Here is a 22,900-nt window from a genome sequence, read left to right as displayed (position 1 = left end):
AGTGGGTTTCATAGCTGAGCTGGGATTCGAGCCTTGGTCTCCAGAGTTGTAGTCCAACACTCAAACCATTACGCCACAGAATCCCGAATTCATGTCTCCTGAGGATAGGACAGAGTTAATTCCTCTGATACCTGAGTTTTGGTCCCTCCCCTACTAAAACTGGTTGGACAGCTTTCCTGGATCTCTTTTTACCTTGGCCACTCCTTTCTTTCTTTCCTGGATTTCACCTTTCTTGCTTTCCCTTCTTTCTCCTTCCTCCCAGGAGAAGTGGGCTGTATTTCATCCCCAATTTTAACTTGCCCCCTTCCTCCTCCTTGTGCCCACTGCAATTGCTGCCTACTTTGCCTTTGACCTGTGACCTGGGCTTTCAGGCCTCTCCAACAAGTCCTTTTGTGAAGTCCCATTCTCAAACAAGGTTCAAAGTCAAGGGACTCCAGGACATCCCATCCATGCCATGGGTTCTTCAGGACTGGGACGTTGCAGGCTGGCCCTGGCATTTGCAGTGCTCATGGATGCTGCAGGCACTGGGGCACTACTGACAGGTATCTTTGCCAGGCTTCGTCTCCGGGGCCGAGACTTTGGGGATCTTTTGATTTACTCAGGAGCTGTGCTGGTGTTTCTGAGCCTGCTGGGTTGGATTATGTGGTATACAGGCAATATCGAGATAGCCCCTGAAGAACTGGCAAGGGATTACGGTGCCAAGGGAGGCACTCTGGCCCGACTCGCCAGGAAGATCTCACGGACCTGGTCCCGACGCCAAGGTGGCGGACTGGCCATGAGGACAGTATCAAGCAGCCGGGAAGCAGCATAGAGGTAATGTAGGCAATATAGACTGCCTTCTCCCCTACTTTAACCTTGGAGATACTATCTTTTTGCATGACAATTCCCAGAATCCCCCAACCAGTATGCCCAGAAGCTGGTAGCTAGGATTTGGTTCTGGGAGTCGCAATACAAAACTAACTGTTCTGAGCTCTGACCTTTCCTGTGCTAGTTTCCTTGGGACTGTGTCTGTCTCTAGCCACCAGAATTGTCCATTTTTCAACCAGATACATTTGCAGGAGGTCACTGTTTTTCTCCATACTGCAGAAATCCCATCCTGATTTTTGTACATCAGCTTGCTGTTAAAATGCATCACTGTGTTGCCACACTATGTTCTCATATCTAGTCACCCAATGTTACACCTGCCCAAGTGGAGTGTATATTTTAACTTGGATTTGTTGCCTTTTTAGCATCATTTTTATCCACCCTAGATGATTTCTTTGTGCTTTTGTCCCCAGATCTGCTTTGGTGCATGCTTATTGGAGCTCTGTTCTGCATTTTTCATTGGGAGTTATGAAACCTGAAGTGATTCTGGTACAAGAATGGAGTCATAGGACAAGATCCCTCCCTTCTGTTGCACGCTGTTGCTGCAATATGCCTAAGCCACCAGAATTCCTTATCCCATGCAACTCTTAAAGGCAGAGGGGCCCACTTTTCCACAGCATCTCAAAGAAAGGCTATAATTCAGAGGCCAAACACGTGCTTTGCATTCAAGATATTTCATGTTCAGTTCCCAGCAGCTCTGATAGGACTAAGTGTGCATCTACAATGTAAAAATAATGTACTTTGAAACCATTTTAAGTGCTGTAGCTCCATCCTATGGAATCCTGAGATCTGCAGTTTCAGCAGGTATGCAGACTTCTGTGCCAAAGTGTGCTGGTACCTCACAAAACTACAATCCCAGAATTCCATAAGATGGAGCCATGGCCGTTAAAGTGGTATCAAACTGCATTCTACAACATCCTGAAAAAGATCCCTGTCTGAAACCATATAGACAGATGCTAGTTAACCAGTCTAGAACAAACATCCTCAACCTGGTGCTTTTTCTGATAAATTGAGACTACAACTCGCACTGTCCCCAGCCAGCCATTTGAGAGCTGTAGGACCAACACATCTGAAAAAGCACCAAGCTAGGGATAGTTTCCTCGAGTACAATGAGCTAGATACAGAGGTTGTAAAAGCTACATTTTTGGAATGTAGTTCCCAGGATTTACCAGCTAGCATGGTGTCAGATATTAAATGTGCATTGCAAAACATACGTGTGCATGTGACTTCCCACCTGTCAACCTATCGCGACCCCATGATTTTCATAGGGTGTTTTTAGGTAAGGAATGCTCAGAGATGGTTTTGCCATTTTAACCAAATTCGATAGATACATTTGGAATATATATATGTCCTCCCTCTTCACTTAATCACTGAATATTTGATGTGCCCCTTACCCTTGCCTGCCTCTACTTCCCTTTTGTGGCATCTAGAATTTCTAGTGTATCCAACAACCCTGGACCACCCAATCAGTGTTTCTGGTTGTAGAGAACAACTATGCATGAAAGACATTTTTCACAGATATTAAAAGTGCAGTGGGAGGGAAGAGGCCTAAGTAGTAGCGGGGAAACATGTTAGTAGTTGTGGTCCCTCTTCCTTCCAACCCTGGTCACGCTTGCTGACTATGCTTCCCCCTTTGTTGATGCACCTGCTATCTCTACCTCACTGCATATTTGACATTAAGAACCTCTTTTTTGCATAATGTTGGCCTCTGCAACCAGAAACCCTGATTGTTTGGCTCAAGATGCCTGACAAAAGTGTATACATAGCATTCCCATCCTAACCTTTACAACCATTGTACAAGGCAGGTATTTGCATTGCACATGGCGAGTAGGAGGAAGAGGGAGGGCTGGGCTGAAACTGAGAGCCAATTCATGGCAGAAGTAAGAGTGAAACTAGGGACTTCCCAATTAATAGTTCAGTCTCTTAGCCACAATGCTTACCAATTCTCACCGTCACAGAAGAAGCTGCAAAATTTACAGATTGCACGTGTATCTTCGTACTAGTTGAGTACAGTCTTACTTTTAAGAAATGGGAGCCAAATTCTGAAATAGCTCAGAAAAGATCCAGACAACAATGCTTTTTAGCACATTATTGCCTTGCCTCATTTATTGCATTTTATGGGGCTTTCAGTGTTTATAACCTTCCCTTGTTTTTCCATTGCTTAGAAAAACAACCCTTCATTGTTTTTCCACCACCCTTCATTATTATTTTTTTCCTTTTTACCATGGAAATCCATTAAAAGAATAAAAAGGCTGAATTGGCTTCACAGTGCTGTTTAATTGCTAGCTCGAGGTGTCCTTTATCTAGAAATTATTTATGCTCAGTCATGAAAGAAAACTGGCCATATGTGGTTTGAAAAGAGTCTATCTCTTGGCCTAGCCAGGTTTCCCTGTGCTACAAGCTGAGAAGAAAAAAGAGCTGGCATCTCTCCTGGTGGAAGCTCCTGCCATTATTAGAGTCTCCAGGTTTGCTTGTTTTTACTGGATCATCTGGTCCCCTTCCATTCAACTTTTCTGAGCTCTGGTTTTAAGAACATAAACCTTTAAAAAGTGCTGCCAGATCAAGCCAAAAGCTTGTCTAATCCTGCATCCTGTTTCTCTCAATGGTCAATCCCCATAGTTTCAAAGACTGCAATTTAGCTTTCTCTTCCACATTGTTACTTCCTTTCTCACTTTTGTTTCTCTTTCATCACCTTCATTAAACTTTGAAGACCACACCACTCACTGCCTGAAACTAGAGACTGCAAAGATTGTTTGGTGTTGTGTGTAGTTGACACAAGAGATGCTCCCATCCCATCTTTCTTGCAATTATCATTGTCTTCTGGGCATACCTGCACCATATCGTCCACCTTGTTGAACACAACCTGGTGTGTGTGACAGTTCAGCAAAGGATTATTTTTTCCTCGGGGAGGAACAACTATAGGTATATCTCAGTTAAAGTAGATGTCTTCCTGGACATTATTACACAGAAAATTTGGTACCGGCGTCAGAAATAACACAGAAAGAAAAGAAAATTCCTGCCCCTGTGCCTAAAGCAATTCAACATGATCCAATACACTTTTTATTTAAAACTAACAGTATCCATAATTGAAATGAAACCACTAAGTCAGGTGAACTTTGCATAAGTAAACCAAAACACTCTGGATCTTCCAGAGACCACTTGGAAGCTTCTTTCAAAATATATCCAGAGATGATCATCTTCTTTCACCAGTTTCCACCTTTCTTAGGATTCCTATTTTGGTGGCCAAACTTATGTTGTTATTGTTTTTAACATGCCAGGAATAGCTGGTGAGGCAGGGTTATCTATTCTTCCCCTCTTTCTCTCTGTTTTGCTGTTCATGCATGCTCTGTAAGGGATTCTTGAGCAGAATCCCATTCTTTCCCAGCTCAACACACCAAAGCGTTGACAGAGAAGATGAAATATTTCACAAAACTACAAATCCCAGAATTTGATAGCATTAAGCCATGGTAGTTAAAGCTGTGTCACTGCATTAATTCTACAGTATAGATTAGACCTAAGCCACAGTAATATATTGGAGCAAAACATGTCCCATGCCATTTTGCAGAAAACAATATTGCCATGAAGCAGAATTAATATTCTTGGTGTTGATAGTTGACTCCCTTTTGGGGGAAGGAGGTTTCTTTCACTGAGGAATTTGTTGGGGTTAGGATGGACTGTGCAGTACAAGATGCAATTAAAAAAATATTTTTACATTATTTTAACTTGTATTTTTTTCTTGTATTTATTGCATTGTTTACTGTAGACACGCCATTACAACCTGATGACAAAAGTCTGCGTTTCTGCAGTCATCCTTCACCACCTTCCCAGTGTCAATGCTGCTAGAAACACTTTCATTAGACAAAAGAGGAGGAAGGGAGGCTCTGGGCAGATGTAAAAAGCTTATTTGTCAGAGGCTTTATTAACTGAAGTGTGCTTGTATTATATATTAATTGGGCTTCATTCGGCTTCATGGGGTACGCATTGTTCAGATGTCCGAAAGAGGGCAATTTATAGTGGACTTAGTAAAACCATACACGTTTTCTAAATTCTGTTACATGTTTGTTTCCCTGTCCTTTCAAGAAGTGCATGGCTCCAAAAACCTTCCCTTCCAGGGCTTTTTGAAGGATATTTTAGTGGTATATAATTCTAATTTATTTACATGCACACACAGAGTTTCTATATTGTCCATACAACACACTTGTGTGCTTCTCTTGTGCAGGCACACATACTTTGTTGCTTAGGATCACATCCTATGGAATTCTGAATCCCATGATAGTCAGAAGCCTATGCAGAGAGAGAGAAAATAATCAGAACTGGAAATTTGACAACACTAACACTTCACACAAGAGTTAAGAAAAAGATGTTGATCTTCAAACAAAATTTAGATCTTGGCCCTTTTCATGCTGCACAATTATAGCACTTTGATTTCAATTTAAATGCCATGGCTGCTTCCGAGAAGCACTCTGGCTGAGAATTCTAAATATCTTGCCCTAAATACAAATCCCAGCATTCCATAGGATGGAGCCATGACAATTAAAAATAGAATCATAGAACTATAATTTTGTAATGTGAAAAGGATCCTTATAGTGAGACCTGTAGAGTTCAGCTCTGTATGCCAATTCCTGTCTTGCTCCAACCCCACTCCCCAACCTTCTTGTTTGCAGAGTTTGGAAACAACTTCTGTTTTGGACCACAACTCCCACAACCCTTCAAACAGCAGTTACCATGCCAACAAAAGAATTAGGAAGACAAGAAACTGCCTTGCTCCCCATCTAGCCCAGTACTGTACTACCAATTCTGGCTGGCAGCTTGTCTCCTTATCTTGCTCTATATGGAAGGTCTTGGTATTCCTCGGCAATCTGATCTCTCATCCAAGTACTAACCAGGCTCATCCCTGCTTAGCTACTGAAATTAGATAATATGTTCACAATGGTATGATGGAATCTGCCATTTGTGATCCCCCCCAAAATAACTTTGTAATGCTCTTTTAGTCTGTTCTTTTGGAACTGTGTTCACAGTAAGCTTGTGATTAACTGGTGGAACCTATGCTCTACCCATAGGATGGATGAATGGACTTGTAAGACTAAATGGTGTTCATCTACGGGAACTGGACCTAAGCTGAGATTCACCACATTAACACAAGAGGATGTTAGACTCATTTCTCCATCAGTCTGACTTGAAGCAGGTTGCCTTTCTTCCTCACTGCCTTTTGTAAAAACTGCTTTAAATATTATATATATATATATATATATATTCCAAAAGCAAGGTCTCTGGTTATTTTTTGCTGCAAGACGTCACCCTTGCTTCCAGATCTCACCCTCCCAGGGCTCCTGTGTTTCTTGAAGCCAGAAATTCAGCAAGTCCAGCTTTCCGCACCAGGGAGATGCCATGGTGGAGAAAACTGCATCAGTTGAATTTCTCTCCGAGTCACACAAGACAATACGGTGAAACAGAGAAGGATGACCGAGATGGCACACAGAAGCGTCTGTGAACAAGGACTCCTGTGTTCTCTGGGAAAGGATCGGTGCTTCTGAGAGCCACTATCCAGACATCCTGACCACATTAATAAATGAAATGGAGAAAAACTAAACTCATTTATTGACAACCAAAAGCATATATATGGAGTTTGCAACACTGGAGTGTTATGGTTTTGGCGGTGGTTGTCCTGGGGGTGCTGGTGTCGGTCCTGGGGGTGCTGGTGTCGGTCCTGGGGGTGCTGGTGTCGGTCCTGGGGGTGCTGGCGTCGGTCCTGGGGGTGCTGGTGTCGGTCCTGGAGGAGCTGCTGGGGGCTTATCGGGAGGAGATGCTCCTGGGGGTCCTGGTGCAGGGGGTGGTGGAGCTGGAGGACCTGGTGGTGGCGCTGCTGCTGCTCCTGGTGGTGGCGCTCCTGGAGCGGGTGCTGGAGGTGGGGGGGTTGGCACTGCTGGTGGTGCAGGGGCTGCCGGTGCTGGTGCGGCTGTCCCTGGCCCTGGAGCCGGGGCTGGGGCTGCAGGTGGGCCTGGGGCTGGGGTTGGGCCTGGGGTTGGAGCCAAGGCTGGCGGTGGGGCTGGACCTAGTGCTGGGGCTGGCAGTGGGGCTGCTGGCGGTGCTTCTAGTAGCATTGGTCTTGGCCCTGGCAGTTTTTCCATTGGTCCAGGACTCTGTTGCGGGCTCATTCCTGGACTGTACATTGTATCTGGGCTCCAGCCTGGTCGTCCTGGGGCCCAAGAATATCCCAGGTCTAGCGATTCGGGCCTTCTGTAGTGATCAGGCTCACTTTCTTCATCCAGGAGTTTGACCAGATAATCAGCTGTTTCACCCTCACTCCGGAGGGTCTCGGACTCTCTTTCCTTCCTTTGGAGCTCCTTAAGCTTACTAGGAGGAGGAGAGAAGCATGTCAGAAAGTGGGAAGGGCTGTTTCTCTGCAGTGCAGGCCCAGTGCCCAGCAGAGCTCACCAGAGTTCCTTTTTTGACTGCAACCTCCAGAAATCCCTAGATTTTGTAACTTAAAAAAGTAACTTTCCCAAGATCTGGTCCTAAGTGATGCTGGAGAGGAGCAGGGTGAGAGTTAGAGGCTGGACACAGACCAACAGGAATAAAGGTGCTATGGGACAGAGGTGGCAATTGTGTGGCTTTCCAGATGTTCATGAAGATACTGTTGAACTACAACTCACAGCAGTCCTCTCCAGCCAAGTCAATGGTGAAGAATGCTGGGAGTTGAAATTCAACAATGGTTGTAGGGACACATAATTCCCACCCTTGCTATAGGGTGAGTTCCACTTCCTCTTCACTACTCTGCTGACATAAGTACCCCTAAACAAAAGCTGATCGTTGCCCATCGCACAAAACTTCAGCTGTTTCCAGCCTTGGAAACAGTTCATCTTTTATCTGCTCAACATTTGTGGAGTGCTTTACACTTATATTTTGAGGGTTTGTTTTTAACACTGAAAACTGTCCCAGTGAGTTGGGGAGGTGGCTTTATGGTTGACACAAAGTCCAGACAATCGGCACCAGGCACACTCTTGCCTTGCAAAGAGGTAGACTGGAAGATACTGGTTCACAACTGACATGGACCAGCTAAGACCTGCCATTAAAATACAGCTTCTGGTTTGAAATGGAACAGTCCCTTTGCACCCCACAAGCCTCATCTCAGCAACAGGAGAATGCCCATGAACCAACTACAGTGATGACACTAATACAGAAGATTGCCACTAAAATAACTTATGTCTGTACATACTCTAGGTCTTTGGCCACTTCTCCTGAGCATATTTGAGGACTTTGGATGTTGTATGGGGAGACAGGTGGTGTGACTTCTAGTTCTCATGGTTTCTCTCCCCAAATTGTCACAGTTGTCCTTGTGTGTGGCCCAGAACTCTAGCAAGGGTTCTGGACCATGCACAAGGGCAACTATGACTGACCTAACAATGCCTCTGTTGTTATGCTTCTGTAAAGATTGCTTGTTAAGTTTGCTGGGAATTAATGGGGACTAGATGATTGGTCTTCCACTGGTAAGTAAAATAATAAGTCAAGAGCACTCAGACTGACCTAATGTTGGTGATATATTAGAGCATTACGACAGCCTTACGGAGGTTGGTGAAAACTCTGAAGACCCTAACTCCTTCAGAGAATCACAGTTTACCAGAATTCCTTGCTCAGTAACCATGATAGTCTGGTAAATCTGTACAAAATACAGGTTCCTTAGATTAAGCCTGAAAATATATGCCCTGCCAAGCCAAATTTAGGCTCACACCTGGTACTCATACCTTACAAAGAGTTGCAGATCCAGTTAAAACTGTTTCTTTATTAGGTGGGAAGATCTACACATATACCTTTCTCTTGATTCCAAGTGTCTAGTAGCTGGAGTCCAAAGAAATTAAATACTGAATTTTGCCCATGTACTTTGAGAGTGAATGTATGTGTCCTCAAAACATCCAGCAACCAAATATAGTGGCCAAGCTCTGGAGATTTGAGGACCAAAGACCTCCAAAGAGCTTGGAATGTTAACTTTGAAAATGTGATAATGATAAATTATTACCAAAACAAATAATTGAATTTAATTAGTTATGATCAGTTAACTTGTTTAAACAAGTTTCCAGGAAGGGCCATGAGGTTGACAAAAATAGGGTGGAAGTTGTGACCATTGACACTTGGAACACATTTTGTTTTTGAAAACTTTCAACATAGTTAATTTTTGCAGTGGGTTTTCCTTCTTTCATGATTGTCTCCAAGACAGTCTACAAAGCCCATAGTATATGTGTCACTGTTGCCAGCAGAAGGCAGAATTTCTGTACATATGGAAACTATCAGTTTGGGAAAGGTTGTCCTGAATTATGAGACCTCACCTTACAACTTGTTCAGTTACATTTATTCATTGATCTGTATCTCTCCTCTTTTGTTTTAACCCCACACCCTTGCCAACATGTTCACTTACCGTTCAAATGTCTTCTTTATTAAGGATTAAAAGGAATGATAAAGCAGGGATGGTGATCATGTCTCTCAGTGATGTTGAACTACAACTCCTAGCATTTCTCAACATTGATTATGCTGGCTAGGACCTTCAGAGTTGTAGTCCAACCCCATCTACAGGACAACATGTTTTGTGTTCAATGTGGAGATGAGGAAAACTTTTCATTTAATTATCCAAATGCCTACCACTGTTTAAACAACAAGCACACTAAAATATGATAAAGGGGTTCCCTGTAATAATAATAAACAATATTATTTTGTGTGTGTGTACATGCACACACGGACATATTATAGAAAAATATGCAATACAAACCAGAATAAAATCAACAGAGGGGGATAATTGAAGAGAGTCACACGGACACACAGGACAATAGGTGAGGGAGCAGGAAACACCAGCCTTTCTATAAAGCTGAGGCTAAATAAAGATATCAGTTTCCTGCTCTATCCCATTCCACAATAGGTTACTCTTTCTTTCTTTCTTTCCAGTCTTTTCAAATTGCTCCCTAGTCCCAGCTCTTGAGTTGCTTCACAGCCATATTTTAACTGAGTGCTCCTGCCTAGCACAACAACAGGTGCATCTGCACTGTGGAAATAATGTAGTTTGAGGGAGTGCTGTAGCTCCATCCTATAGAGTCTTGGGATTTGTAGTTTCACAAGGTCTTTAGCCTTCTCTGCCAGCGTGATGGTGCCGCACAAAACAACAAAGCCCAGGATTCTGTAGGAAGCCATCATGGTAGTTAAAGTGGAGCCAAGCTGTGTTATTTCTAGAGTGCAGCATCTCCTCTATCCCTAGTTCTCCTTCTCTGTAGGCCTTCTTGTCATACTGAATCTATCAGAGAGAGCCACCCATCCTAACACACTCTACAAGCACTTGTTAAAGCACAGAATTTACAGTATTTTAGTATCAATCAGAGAGTCTGTCATGTTCGGTTATCTTGACAGACCAATCTAATTAGTTAATGATTTAGTGTGTTAATTTAGTGAGTTATATCCAAGCTCTGCATACAACTTACCATCTGTAGAACAGACACACAGAGAGAATGAAAAATATGACGGAGGTTCCACCAATGATCCCTGCATTCCGGCGTTGTCTGGGACCTGTTGGGAAAAAAGGCAGTTGGCAACTCAGTTAATCCCTTGCCTAAAATATAATCGTCAGCCAAAGTGCTGAATTCAGATGAGATCTAATGGAACCCTAAGCAAAGTCCACTTATGTGAGTCCCCAAGATCCTGAAAAAGTTATTTTTCATGGACAATAGCCCCTAGCTAACCTGAATACCAGGGGCAAATAATAATAAAAAAGTAACTTTCCCATGCACTAGGGCCACTGTATATCTCAATAGCTGTAAGATATGTAAGATATTGAATTGGTGGCTTCCAGACTGGGTGGTTCAGTGTAGATTAGAATGCCCAGGGGAAACAACATTTAAAGGGAAGAGTCAGGGCAAGGCATACAAAGCTACTATCTCAGCACCTGGCCAGTTTAGAAATAGGTTCCTTCACCTAACACTGTAAAGAAGCCACTTCTAAATTGCAGGTTTTATTTTATATTTGGGATTTTCTTCTGCTAAGGATTGACCAGGTTGATTCATCATGATTTCCTCTGCTGCTTCCTGGCTTTTGAAAGCTAGTCCTACACATTCTATTACTGATGTAACAGGTATATGTAATGTGTTTAAACAAAAATGATCATTTCAGGTTACAGTTTAAACACACTGAAATAATTCAGATATGTAGTCCATAATAAGGGCATTATTTAAAATGTAGAAGAGAGTCAAGTGGGGGAAAAAAGATTTTCCTGAATCAGGGTGCTAGTGGTGGCAATAACCTGCAGTGTCTGAATATCTTATCTCCCTTAATAATGTACATTCTGCATGTAGAAAATCAACATGTCAGGGATAAGATTGCAGTATACTCTCCCTGATGCATTAATTTACTCAGTGCAAAAAACTGGGTCCCATATTCCCTCTTCTAGTTCCAGATTTTCGTGACAGTCATGCACCAGATTTTATACGGTCTCCTTGAAATGCAATGAACAGTCACTATAGAACAGATGGCAGAAGAGTGTGGTACCTGGCCCATGAGGCTGATACCTGTCCATGCCTCTTTTTAAAAAGACCTACAAGAACAGTACTTAGCTTGCAGTGAGAAGAGTGGAACAAGTCTCAAGAGCCCTTCACTGTCAAACATGTGCCATGGGGAAGTTACTTCTTTTGGCTTACAACTTCTTGAATCCTCCCCACAGTCAGCATACTGGCTGCAGGGAATACTGGACATTGTAAGATAAAGAAAAGAGTAACTTTTCCAATCTCTGATCACATTTATAGAGAATCCAGTACTCTACTGAACCAACCTGGAAAACTCAACGCTGAGTTAAAATCAGTAGGGAAATGCCATATGACACAACTCTTGCTGTACTAAATTACTTCAGATAGTAAGTGGTAGAAACTGCTTCTTTGAGCTATCCCCTGGGTTTAAGAAATACAGTAATTTTCAGAAAAGACACTAACATGTTAGGGGAAATGGGACGCTGAAGCTTTTTCTAGCCTTCTCTCTAAGATTCTACTTCTTAATATGCAGGAATTAATTTACCTGGTAAGCATTTGGATGTGTAATTCAAAATGATAAGCTCAAGCAGGTCCTGCACCACTTGTATCATGGTTCTCAAGCAGCCTGCTTAATGCCGAAATAACTTGCCACCTAGAAAATTACTTCTCTATGGAGTTTCTCACATGGGGACAAACTGCAAAAATCCCGTGCAGAAACAGGATTTAAAAACCAGAAAAAATGGCAAAAGTGGGTAGTTTTTCCCACATGACAGGCTTAATGTGACATTAACCCAAATAGAAACTAGACAAAACCTGCCCCTTTTTATTTTCATGATTTTCCAAAAGTAAAAAGGAGTGCATTTTGTCTAGTTTCGATTCGGGATAATGTCGCATTAATTAATTAACACTAACATCGTCTGAAAAACAACCCGCTTTTGCAGGTTTTTTTTCTAATTTCTGTTCTGGTTAACCCAAATGTCATCTGAAAAACTACCTCCTTTTCCAGTTTAAATCCAGTTTCTGTACGGGATCCATCCTGTGTGATAAACTCCTATGTTGTTTTGTTGGATAACCTAGCTGTTACCAGATGTTCCAAAAAGGCTTGGCGAAGATGCACAGAATTACTTCTCTATGTTTGCCCTGTTGGATAACCCAGCTGTTACCAGATTGTTCCAAGAAGGCTTGGCAAAGATGTGCATGGAAGTGGTATTATAGTGGCAAATGCCACTTTTCCAATCCACACATGCTCATTTGGGCATCTCTTTGGGCACAACTCTACACGTGGGAGGTTCTAATTAACACATTATTTGGGGGGGGCAGAAACTGCCACCCTCCCACTCCCCACATTCCTTGTATCTACTCAGAAAAACTGATTAGAATTTTATATAAGAATCTGGTGAGTTACCTCTATTGAACACAGAGAGACTCACTTCAAAGTAAATATATGTAGAGCAATGCTATTTGTTAGTTGCTGCTCTCCTGTATATTTCCCTTTTGCAGAATGAGTGCTTTTCCTGCCATGCACAGCGTAACACAAACATCGGCAGGGAAGTATTTGCTGTTCCGTTTTTGTCAGTGATGTCACAGGTACTGTCCTATAGGTGCTTGTGATGCTTGAATAGCCACATTCCAAATGTCTGTCTGAAATCGCTAGGGCTGTACTCACAGGGGAAGAAAGGATTATGTTTACCCCCAGCTACAGGGTGTTGTCTGTATCAACACCACACGCCCAGAATTGGGCTGACAGTCATTCTTTCTCTTGACCAGTGCAATATAGTTCTGTGAAGTTATCTCAGGATTTCCAAGAGAATTGTCAGTACTTTGGTCAAACAATAGTTCCCAGAATCCTTTAGGAAGAGCAATAGTTTGTAACACAGATATATCTGTTGTTTGGAAAACATACTTTTTGGGATGCTATTTCCTCAAATGCCAAATGCCATGCTGGCTAGAAGATTCTGGGAGTTATAGTCATCCCCCCTCCCAACATCTTGTCCACTTTTTGTTCAATTTCAACATCAAATGTGATATCCATGGAATAGATTGGCTTCCTGTGAAGGAAGGTCTATAGACATTGTGGGTTAAGGCAACTTTAAATCTCTGTCTTACCATCAATAACATGGTGGTAACAGGTATTGTTACGATAACAGCATTTTTTCTTCAAGCATTCATTGGGGTAGAACTTTTCGGCTTCAGCACCACATTTTTTCCTTTCTGCGATGTCTTGGCGGCACGCTAAGAAAAATGGAGAACCTTTCACTTCCATTTCAGTCAGTGTCCCTGCTGTCCTACTGCTCTTGTCATCTCACAAAGGAAAGGCTTGTATGATGGCTTTTATAATGTTAATCTGCCTGCTCCCAGATTACACTATTGGGCATTCAGATCAGTATAGCGTGCTTCCAGCTTTCCTTAACCTAGTACCCTCTGGGTAGGTTGGACTACAAGGATTTCCATCTTCTTCTGTCCAGTAGTCCCCTAAGTCAAAAGCAAGGGCCAGTCATGTCGACTGACTACAACCAACATCATTCCCTACCACTGGCAGGGTTTACTGGGGATAATGGGAGCTGTTGTAGCCCAACACATATGGAGTTGTAGTCCAATGCAGCTTCCTGGTTTGGGAAAGCTGTTCTGTAGACCATTGCAATGTGTTCTAACAACAACAACAACAACAAAACAGTATAGGTTTTTAGTCCTTAACACTGTGACCAAAGGCACAGTAAATTCTAGACAACATAAGTTTTCTATTTAATTTACAAGGGAGCCAGCATGGAGGAGTGATTTAAGCACTGGACTATGACTCTGGAGATCAGAGTTTGAATCCCCGCTTGGCCATGGAAACCGACTGGGTGACCTTGGTCAAGCCTCAGAGAAAGGCAATGGCAAACAGCTACTGAACAAATCTTGCCAAGAAAATCCTGTGTTAGGGTCATATTAGAGCCACCATAGATGCAAAATGACTTGACGGCATACAACAAGGGCAGCATTTAATTTGCTGCCTAAAGGCACCAGGAAGCTAAGCAAAGTCAGCCCCGATTAGTACTTGGATAGGAGACCACCAGGGAATGCCACGTGCTGTAGGCCATATTCCAGATGAAGGCAATGGCAAACCACCTCTGAGTATTACTTGCCTGAGAAAATCTTATGAAATTCTTGGGGCTTTCATAGGTCAACAGGTGATTTGAAGGTACATGAGTGCATGCCTTCAAGTTTCTATCAACTTATGGTGACCCCATGAATTTCATAGAGTTTTCTTAGGCAAAGAATACTCAGAGGTGTTTTTGTTTGAAATATAGCCTACAGCGCCTGGTTTTTGTTGGTGTTCTCCCACCCAAGTACTGACCAGGGCTGATGTTCCTTAGCTTCCCAGGGGAGTAGACAGATCTTTGGGGTATTTAAGCCTTTGAAGGCTTTCTGGGAGAAAGGCAGCATACTGTACAAATGTAATAAATAAAGAAATACACACAGATATTTAATTTATACCTCTCCGAAAGACAGCTCTGAACCACCTGAGACTGTGGTTCCTACTGTGGGCTCCAGAGGGAGCCCACTGACCTGTCTTTTGGAGAGTAGGACTCTGGAGATGAGATGGAGAAAAAGTAAGGAGCTAGAGAAGGAAGGAAAAGAAAGCCACACTTTACTCACTGAGAGGCTTGAAGAAACTTCCGGTTGTACCTGGAGGAAGGAAAGGGCCAAAATCAGAGCTAGAAGGGAAGGCGAGGAGAAACAATCTCTGCTTGCCCCTTGCCTCCCCATCCCATCCCTGCCAATATCTCCATTATCATGTGGGGTCTCTCCTCCTACCTTCGATGACCAGCACTAGGCAAAGAAGTAAACCCAGGCTAGGCTGGCTCATCTCTCTCTTGCTCTGGGGATACCAGTTCCATGTGGGGCTGGCGCCCACAGTAGGCTCCCCACAGAAACTGCAGAGATTGACAGGCACCTTCTTCTAATGCAGGTCGGTAGAGGTGGGCCTGGGGCATGAAGCTGCCCCAGGGCATGAATGATGTCAGAACCTTGGAGAGGTGTCATAGAACCTGAAGTTCTAGAGTATTCATACACCTAGCAACCAGGAGTCTGGGATCACAGGTTGAAATCTATAGTCTAGGGCACAGCTTGGAACAGGGTGGGTCACTGGGACTGAACTACAACTTTCAGAATATCAGAGCCAGGATGGCCACTTCAGGGGACACCTTGGAAAAGTGACTTTTTGGACCAGAAACCCCATGGTTTTCATGCTGGCTCTGATTTTCTGGATCTGGTAGTCCCAAAAAGTCCCTTTTCTGAGCTCTCTGTCCAGATGGATGTCAACCAGCATGATATAGTTGTTCAAATGTTGGACTAGGACTCTGAAAGACAAGGGTTCAAGTATCTCCTTGGCCATGTAAGCCCATTGGATGATCTTGGGCAAGTCACACACTGAGAGGGAGGCAATGGCAAACCCCCTCTGAACAAATCTTGCCAAGAAACCCCTTTGATGGGTTCACTTTTAGGTTGCCATAAGTTGGACATTACTTGAAGTCACACAAAAGCAACAAACATCTATGTGATTGATATATTATTTGGGGGGGGGGGTTACAAAGTTGAATTTGGAGAATGATGGGGGTTTTATGCAAGAGAATTTTGTGCATATGTACTTATGCATATGTAGTTTGGTGCCATATGTGGCCCTCCAGATACTCTCAGACTGCAGCATCCATCAGGCCTTGCCATTGACTCTGTTGGTTATGGCTGATGGGAATTGCTATTCACCTTCTGCAAGGACACAAATTGCCCACATAGCCTAGCTGCAAATTCTGGGGTCAACTACAATGGCAAGGGTAGGAAACTTGTGACCCCATGATGTCACTGGATGGGACCTCCTATCATCATTGAGCTTTGGCCCCATTGGCTTGGGCTGATAGGAGGACTCAGTATCTAGGACAGGGTGACCAGCTATCTTCTTTTCTACATTTAAATCTTCTGTCCAGGAAGGATGTCAAACTGTACTCCATTTGTGCATGACTAAGAAGCATGAATTCATATGAGTGTTTTTAGCCTTTATTTTGTAATGTCCTATATTTTTCTTGCAGTGCTTTGCAGTGCCTTGTCCTTGGTAATTAGGATATCAGGTCCCCCTGTATCTACCAGTATCTGGAAGGCTACAGGTTCCCCACCCTTGTGCTACAGGATCCATTTCTTTACATGAAGATATGTCTGGGAACATGATTACTTTTGTGGCCCTTGTGTACATGGTATTTTACACAGACAAAATGAGAGGAACACCAGAGGGTAAAGGAAAGAGTGCATGAAATAACTTCCATTTTGAATTGTCTTCATAATGAATGCAGCAAATGGTGACTATAAGAAGGATTTTTATTTCTGTGTCACATGCCGTGACTTGTGTTCATGGGAAAAGCCAGAGCATTCATAAGTGATTGATAACAAAAAGATATTTTTAATTTGATTTACCAAAACTAGGGACATTTTTTTAAAAAAAATCTGCCTCTCTTTCAAAGCATTTTTTTCCAAATGCATGCTTTGATGCTTTTTTTGCTTTGATCTACAGTCCAGCCAATCTCTCCCTTTCTCTCTCTCAAACACACACACACACACACACACACACACACCCCTCCAGCTTGATTTTCATTGGTAAATGGAGCATTTGTGTTTGTGAGCTGAGACTGAGGGGAGACCATCTTTGCTCCCCACTGTAGCGGGAAGCCATGTTACAGATTTCTGAGCTCCGCTGTGCCTGGCGCCCAGCAGCGTGGCAAAACAATTAAATCAAAAGTTATTAAATGCAAATACATCCCCCCTCCTCTCTCTTTGTTGGGCTCAGGCTGTAAAATCTGGAGCCTTCATGTTTATTGGGAACTGAGGTCATGGCTATGCTGCTCCTGGGGAAATGATGGGAACTGGCCATTTCCTATCAAGCTGCGCCTGCAGATGCTCCTCATGCTACCTTGAAGTAGTGCCTAATTCACATCAGATTCCCCCCCCCCCCCAAATGTATTGAAGCTTCTTCATCTATCCCACTGCAACATATTTCCAAGTCCTGGGCTTCACAGCAAGTATGGCCCAGAAACTGGACCAGGCTTCAAAACCTTGCTCAGGCTTTATAGAGAGTCAAGTGTAGCTTTCTGGTTTGAGCTGCTAGCTCCCAGATTCAGTGCCTCCCTCTGGAAAATGGAATTGCTAATTCAGTACATGAAGTTATGTGGCTGAAAGAGATTGAGACACAAAGGCATTTTTAACCAGTATGGTGTCATGGTTTGAGCTTTGGATTATAACTCTGGAGACCGGGGTTCGAATCCCAGCTCGGCCATGTAAACCCACTTGGTGGCCTTGGGCAAGTCACACTCTCTCAGCCTCAGAGGATGGCAATGGTAAACCCCTCTGAAGAAATGTGCTAAGAAAACCCCATGATAGGTTGTACTCAGGGTAATTTGGGCATCAAGCAGGTTAGACAAGAGGTGTCAACATCTATAACTTTGGGAGGCATTCAGCTTGGCATCAGGAAAATAAGTGCCATGGATAGTGAAGCTCAAAGTCAGGGTCAGTTTTCTGTAACAGTTATAGTACAGCATTTATACTTAGACTGAGGATACCGAGTTGAAGGTTTTACTCTGCCTTTTAAGTTTCTTGCCTTATCATGGATTACTCTCTATATCTCAGCCCAATTCATAGGGCTGGATTGAGGATAAAAGGTAGAATTAATTGATACTACTTTGGGCTGCTTGGGTGTGATATAAAGAATATGGCCAGCATCATCTATCACAGTGGACGTTACATAACCTTACACATACATAACTATGTAGCAGAAGTACTAAGAAACCATGTTAATGAATTGCAAACATGCATAACGGGACACCATCAAGAGTGTCTCAGCATTCATTGGCACTCCCTAGCTGGTGTCTCGTTGCATAATAATAATAATAATAATAATAATAATAATAATAATAATAATAGCAGCAGTGGGATTACAGCATTAAATTAATACAATACAATTGAACAATCAATAAAATACTAATAGTGAATAATACATCCCTATTACAGTATTTCCTTAAAATCTTCAAACCTCAATTCATGTGCCATCATACTTAGAGAGGGAGGTCTTAATCATCGTCTCTATACCAAATCCAATGGGAAAGCCCGCCGGAAGAGATCCTTATTTAGTGCCTTTTTAAAGGCATCTAAAGTGGTGATAAGACAGATCTCCTGTGGCAGACTATTCCATAAGTTAGGGGCTGCAGCAGTGAATGCTCTGTGGGAAGTTGTGGTTAATCGAGTGTTACAATGTTCCAACAAATTCTTCCCCGGTGTTCTGAGTGTGCGGGGCGGATTATGTAGGTTGATGTGCATTGGTCCCAATGTGCATTGGTCACTTTGCTGGCTGCACTACATAGCAACTTAACAGCAGCCCTTTAGTGGATATGGATGTTATGGAGCTGCCCAATTTTAATTCCCACAGAAAGATGTCCACTAGACTTAAGGCCTTAACAGTCATTTTAGGCCCTTTACAAATGGACCTTTTAGTACATACTCTGTACATACTAGGGTTGCCCGGGGGCATCTCTTTCAGACGCCCCCAACCCTAGTACATACAGGGTACATACAAAATGGCGGTGCCCATTCTACATGGGTGCCGCCATTAGGACATTGTGGCTGCGCCGCCTCCAAATGGAGTGGCACGGACGTGACGTCCTGGCGCCATGGAAGGGTGCCTGTGGCGCCCTTTCTGCGGCACCAGAAGGAGCTCCATTTTGGAGCTCCTTCTGGGTTTTGTGTCACTGGCGCAGCCTTTACATGGCTGCACCAGTGACACAAAGGAGAAAGGAGCTGAGCGGCCCCTTTCTCCCTTTCCCCAGCCTTTTGCCACTTCCCCGCAGCCTGGAAAAGCGGTGGATTAGGACCTCAGGGCTGCCGCTGTGGCAGCTGAGGCCCCCATCTGTCGGGGAAAGGGGCGGGTACAGGCCGCCCCAAAGGGGAGGTCTGTAAACCGCCTTAGTTTCTCTTGGATGGGATAGGGAGAAGGCTTTGTCAACCCTTTGGACTGCAAATCCCATCAGCCCAAGACAGCATGCTGAATTATCAAGCATAATAGGAGCTGAATTATCAAGCGTAACTAGGAGTCACCAGTATACAATAAATACAAAGTAACAAGAACTCAGAACAAATGCCTAAAAAAGTTTATCTTTGGAGTACAATTCTCAAAATCCCCAAGTTCTTGCTATCCTGCCTGAAACATTTGCAAATGTGTTCTGCATAAGGATGCTTCAGAAACATAACCCAACAACTGTTGTCCTCTTTTATATCCCTTTCAGTTACAGGGCCTGGGCACTAGAGGTCACCAACTCCTTTTTAAGAAAGAGGAAGGCTAAAGTACAGTAATAGCTAGATGTAAATTCCATCAGTTACCTAATGTTATCACATTATGTAGGGTAGTTTTCAAAGAAGTTGCCATGTTAGTCTCTTGCAGCCTAAAAAGGAGGAAGGAAGGGGGAGGAAAAGAAAAAGAAATGTGGCAGCACTTTTAAGACTAATTAGTTTTTATTTCATGGCTATAAACCCAGTTCTTTGAATGCAGTACAGTACAGATAATAAAAGCATCCACTGCAGTTCTCATGGGCACTTCTGGCAGGTAACTGAATGTTTTCCATTCTAATTGTAGCACAGAAAATATAGGAATCAATCTAATAAATTCCATCAAAATTCAATAGGCTAGGATTTATTGCTAGGTGAATACTTATCGGATTGTAGCCTAATCAAGCAGTGCTTTGTGCATTATTAACTCTGGTTGCGATCCTTACACTTACCTGGAAGTAAGTAGAATTGATCACAGTGAGACTTAACTTTTCATAAACATATTTTGCACTGTTAGTCTGGCTCCAAATCAAAAAGCTTTCACCATTGAGATGCCTGAGGTAGAGTTAACACCACCTGTATGCATTGCATCATTTTGGATTACTGGTGCCAAATTTAAAATCTGAATATGCTTTCACATTAAAAAAAGAAAAGAAAAAGAAAAAAGTTCAATAGACCCAAACTGCTTGTAAACAAAAAACTAGCAACACACGGAGAAAAGTTCTACCCAAACTGCATTACCATTCTGTATTTGCATTTGCAGGAGAGCATTCAAAAATGTGATTTCTCATCAGTATTTGGAAGTAGGGTAGATCAGTCCTATCAGGAGAAATTTCTAGGGCAAAAGCTGTTCTTTCCAGATATGTCCTATTTATGAAATCTATCCCTATAGATGTATAGAGCTACATATTGGACAAATTCAGTGGTAAAATACATGGTTTGCATATACAGTCTGCCCTCCATATCCACTGATATTTTTATCCACAGATTCAAGCATCTATGGCTTGAAAATATTTTTTAAAATATATAAATTCCCAAAAGCAAACCTTGATTTTTCCATTTGATAGAAAGGACACCATTTTACTATTGATTGTATTTAATGGGACTTAAACATCCACAGCTTTTGATATCCATAGGATGCCCTGGAACCATGGATACCAAAAGCTAGATACCAAGAGACCACTGTAGAAGGTTCCAGTTCTATTTCCCTGGTTAGTAGGGATCAGGTAGTAGGTGATGAGAAGGACCTGAAACCCTGGACACTTTTGAGTAAGAATAGACAATGCTGGGCTAGATGCACCAGCAAGGCAGCATGCTATAGCGTCTTGTGGCTAGTATACTTGGGAAGTCAAGCAATGGTTCTCAAACTTTGGTCCTCCAGATGTTTTGGACTTCAGCTTCCAGAATTCCTGACTGCTGACCAAATTGGCTGGGGCTTCTGGAAGCTGAAGTCCAAAACACTTGGAGTACCAAAATTTGGGAATCCTTGCCAGTTCATACGTTTGACAGAGAAATTGGCCATGGGGGGCAATGATTCTGAATAATGTGGCAAAGACCCTTCCACAACTTATGTCAGCCATTAATAGGGAATTAAGAGGGGTCCCTTAAACCATTGGGTGACCTTAGCCAAGTCACACTCTCTCAGCTTCAGAGGAAGACAAAGACAAATCACCTCTAAACAAATCTTGCCAAATTATAGGTTCATCTTAGGGGCGCCATAAGTCAGAAATGGCTTGAAGGCACACAATAATGGCAACTCTTAATTGGAGCCCATTTTCCATTTCAGGCCTCCCTTTCCCACTCTTGTTTCTTCCACTCTCCATTTCGGTTCCTGTGATCCCTCGCAGCACAGCTTGGCTGCTTGTCCCCAGTGTGTCGTGGCCTCATGCCCTCCTCCATTTGGGACAGACGAAAGGCCGCTGCGATGAAAACAGGAGGTTGCAGCCCTGATTGTCCTGTCTGAAGCAACCACAAACCCACAAGGGCTCTCTAAAGAGAGCCACAGAAAGCAGGGAACTCCCTGTTCACCAGGCAGCTAGCCCAGGCCGGGTGGGAAGAATGCAAACAAACCCTTTTGTGGAGTGGGTGGTTGGCAGACGCAGTTCCAACCGAGGGGAGCGGAGCAGAACGGCAGTGCTACTTGTTGTGAACCAGCTGTGCATTCAGTGTGGGTTAGTGTCAGAGGCCTGTGGCTGGACATGCACACAGGGATACATGCACATTTCAAGTTTTGCATGGTCTATCATTTTTAAAAAAAGGTATGCAGCTTAATAGCCAAAAAGGAGAGAGACGGAAGTGCTAGTCCACTGCTGCTCTCATGGGCCAGAAAGGAAGAGGCCTGGAGCCAGCACTCCTGGGTTCTCTGAAGACTTAGGGTGGTGGTGGTGGGTGGGAAGCCACCGGAGAGAGTAGGATCAGAGCTGTGTCTAAGGCAGGGAGGGAGGAAGGATGGTAGGGAGTGGGACAGGAATTGGCTCCTTTTCCCTTCCAGTAGGCTGCCTCCCAAACCTCAGACTGGGCAAGAGTTCAGAGCAAGCGAGGAATGGAACAGCAGAGGCTTAGCTTGTCTGATGGTCCTGGAGGTCTGGCTGGCCCGCTCTGTGTGTGTCAGGGGGAGCCTGGAGCCCTTTGTGGGGTGGGGTGCCTGGAAAAGCCCATGGGGGCAGCAGGTTCAAAGGAAGAATGTGCTGACGAGGTCCAAACTTCCCCGAAAGGAACCTCCACAGAGCAAGAGATACACCTCTTTGTACGCCACGGTTAAGTGAATTGCATTTGACCAGACAGGAATTGTCCTTTTTCTTCCCCACTTCCTCCAGCCATCTCCACCCCACCCCACTTCAGTCTTTGCCTTGGGAAGCGCACGGAAAGGATCTCAGCATTATAAGGTTAAACACTGGAGCTGGGGTTTACATCAGAGCAGTGGCTTTTGGAAGCCAAGATTCCTAGTTTTTTTTTCCCCCAAGAGAAGAGAGGCTTATAGTTTCAAAGAAGATAGTACAACTGAGAAGTACTGCAGAAATACCAAGGCAACAGATGGGATAGTACAGTTGAGAAGTACTGCACCAATACTGTACAATGTGACAAAACTGTGGAGAACCTATCGAAGGCTCTCACGTTTCTGTTCATTTTATTTATTTCACATTAATTTTTTTTGCCATTAAAGGTTAAAACCCTTCTTGTGCAAAAAAAGGTTAAAACCCTTC

General features: G+C 43.4%; 2 protein-coding genes across 3 annotated transcripts in view; one reads left to right on the top strand and one right to left on the bottom strand.

The window, feature by feature from the left end:
- The first annotated feature begins 231 nt into the window (after window positions 1-231).
- TMEM238 (transmembrane protein 238) overlaps window positions 232-22,900 on the top strand; it is a 34,815-nt gene continuing 12,146 nt past the window's right edge. The window contains exons 1-2 of one of the 2 annotated variants that reach the window (XM_042475876.1): window positions 232-813; window positions 5,925-6,007. In XM_042475876.1, the coding sequence (XP_042331810.1) occupies window positions 455-811 (357 nt within the window). In that variant the 5' untranslated portion in view covers window positions 232-454 and the 3' untranslated portion in view covers window positions 812-813; window positions 5,925-6,007. Of the gene's footprint in view, window positions 814-5,924; window positions 6,008-22,900 lie in introns of those variants that run through there. The other variant, XM_042475877.1, reaches the window with a different exon arrangement.
- Window positions 6,507-15,329, bottom strand: LOC121933797 (basic proline-rich protein-like). The gene is made up of 5 exons (XM_042473787.1): window positions 15,156-15,329; window positions 14,997-15,026; window positions 13,464-13,589; window positions 10,323-10,407; window positions 6,507-7,218 (listed from the first exon to the last, which is right to left on the bottom strand). Exons 1-5 carry the CDS (start codon window positions 15,205-15,207, stop codon window positions 6,507-6,509), a joined length of 1,005 nt encoding a protein of 334 aa, XP_042329721.1. The 5' UTR covers window positions 15,208-15,329.

Source organism: Sceloporus undulatus, chromosome 6 (assembly GCF_019175285.1).
Source record: "Sceloporus undulatus isolate JIND9_A2432 ecotype Alabama chromosome 6, SceUnd_v1.1, whole genome shotgun sequence".
Lineage (NCBI taxonomy): Eukaryota > Metazoa > Chordata > Lepidosauria > Squamata > Phrynosomatidae > Sceloporus > Sceloporus undulatus.
The sequence above is the reverse complement of the archived record's forward strand: the minus strand, read 5'-3'. Positions and strand labels throughout refer to the sequence as shown.

Coding starts and splice junctions, on each gene's coding strand:
- LOC121933797 (XM_042473787.1), bottom strand. CDS start 15,207: ATGAGCCAGCCTAGCCTGGGTTTACTTCTTTGCCTAGTGCTGGTCATC. Junction 13,590..14,996: donor AAGTTTCTTCAAGCCTCTCA/GTGAGTAAAGTG, acceptor CATTTTTCTTAG/CGTGCCGCCAAGACATCGCA. Junction 7,219..10,322: donor GTGTGTCTGTTCTACAGATG/GTAAGTTGTATG, acceptor TCCTCCTCCTAG/TAAGCTTAAGGAGCTCCAAA.